This window comes from Lupinus angustifolius, unplaced genomic scaffold (genome assembly GCF_001865875.1).
Source record: "Lupinus angustifolius cultivar Tanjil unplaced genomic scaffold, LupAngTanjil_v1.0 Scaffold_9_50, whole genome shotgun sequence".
NCBI lineage: Eukaryota > Viridiplantae > Streptophyta > Magnoliopsida > Fabales > Fabaceae > Lupinus > Lupinus angustifolius.
Window position 1 is genome coordinate 1 of NW_017718150.1, and position 1,903 is coordinate 1,903.

General features: G+C 30.7%; 1 protein-coding gene across 1 annotated transcript; it reads left to right on the top strand.

The window, feature by feature from the left end:
- Nucleotides 1–781: 781 nt before the first annotated feature.
- On the top strand, nt 782–1,896 carry LOC109337635 (the record flags this gene model as incomplete). Its single annotated transcript, XM_019574649.1, has 1 exon — nt 782–1,896. A coding segment is annotated over exon 1 (1,115 nt), but the record flags the coding sequence as incomplete, so codon positions are not given.
- Nucleotides 1,897–1,903: the final 7 nt, after the last annotated feature.

The window sequence follows — 1,903 nt, forward strand, 5'->3', positions numbered from 1 at the left end:
TGTAATTTTTTTTAATAAGGTATTAATAATATATACTTTTTTAAAGAAAGAAATTAGTTTTTTAGTTCAATGAATCATGTACTATTAAAAAAGTTTAGGTAGTCAACACATCATTTATTATTAATATATATTTTTAAGAGACAATGATTATTAACATATCAATAGTAAATAATATATAAATTATGAGTGTAATATCTATATATTGTTAGTATAAATATTTATACACAATCATTATATCATTCACTATTCATTTGAATTATTTTCTTTAAAGAGACAATAATAATTAAATATGAATGATTTAATACAATAATGGTGTATAAAACTCATACATAGTTAATAAATATATTTTTCTCATAAATTATACTATTGATATATATCTTAAACTATTTGTCATCTATCTATTATATCCTCAATAGACATGATATATGGTTTGATAGACATGATATATGGAAACTAGCTTATTAGAATTATTACATTCACTTTATTTATTCATTCTTTTATTCTTCTCTTTCATAGTCAATGTAACAAACTTTCTCTTTTTGTAGGCTTTCTATTATTTGCCTTTTTCTGTTTTTAGCTAGGATAAATACCACATTGGTATTTTGTGTTTTGTGACCTTTTCTGAAATCAATGATGAATCATACAGAAATCCAATATGGTATCAGAGCAGTGCTCTGAGTGCCGTTGCGCAACTTCTTCACTCTTCTTCCTTCTTTCTTTCTTTCTTTCTTTCTCCTCCTTCACCATTCTTCGAACTCTTCTTCCTTCTTAAGATTCATCAATGGCGGATTATCAATTAGATTCGCAGCTCAACAACAATGAAGCTCAAAATCCAAGGAACCCTTTCTATTTGCATCCTGGAGAGAATCCAGGAGCAACCCTTGTTTCAGTGCAACTTGATGGAACGAATTACAATTCTTGGAGCAGAGCAATGAAACATGCTCTTCTATCTAAGAATAAGTTCAAATTCGTTGATGGTACAATAACCATGCCAGATCCTGATGAATTGATCTTTGATGATTGGGAAAGATGTAACACCATGGTTATTTCATGGATTACAAGATGCCTAACTATGCAGATAGCTCAAAACACGGTTTACATTGAGGATGCTCATGAACTATGGAATGATTTGAAAGATAGATTCTCCAAATGTGACCATTTTCGTATGTCTGATTTATTACAAGAATTACATTCTGTTAAACAAGGTGATAGAGATATCTCAAACTATTTCACTGATTTAAAAACTGTTTGGGAAGATTTGGAAGCATTGAGATCCATACCTTCATGTACTTGTGTTATCAAGTGTAAATGCAGAATGGTAAAAATCATTAAGGAACAAAGAGAATCTGAATATGTGATTTGCTTTCTAAAAGGATTGAATGATGAATTTAGTACAACTAGATCACAAATCCTACTACTAGAACCATTACCTAGCATCAACAAGGCATTCTCCCTATTGCAACAGCAAGAAATGCAATTAACTAGTGCAAACATGAAAATTTTGTTTAATTCCAACATGAGTGCAGTTGATTCAACTGAAAATACCAACATAACTTTGAAAAATAGTGCACAATGGAAAGGAATCTTAAGGAGAGGAAATGTGATTGGAAAATTCAAAGGCAGAGGAATGGGAATAGGTTACAATGCAAACATGATTAATTATCCAAAAGTATGCACATACTGTGGAAAAGAGAGGCACACAATTGATGTTTGTTATTACAAACATGGATTCCCACCTAATTTTGGAAAACAGAAAATGAACCATGTTGGAAGCACAAACATGGTTGATGCTAGAAGTGAAAATGATGTTCTCCACACTGAAAATAATGGCAAACCTACATTGAATTTCAGTCCAGCTCAATATGCAGAGTTAGCAGCTTTGTTTAATAATGCAGGGTTGGTT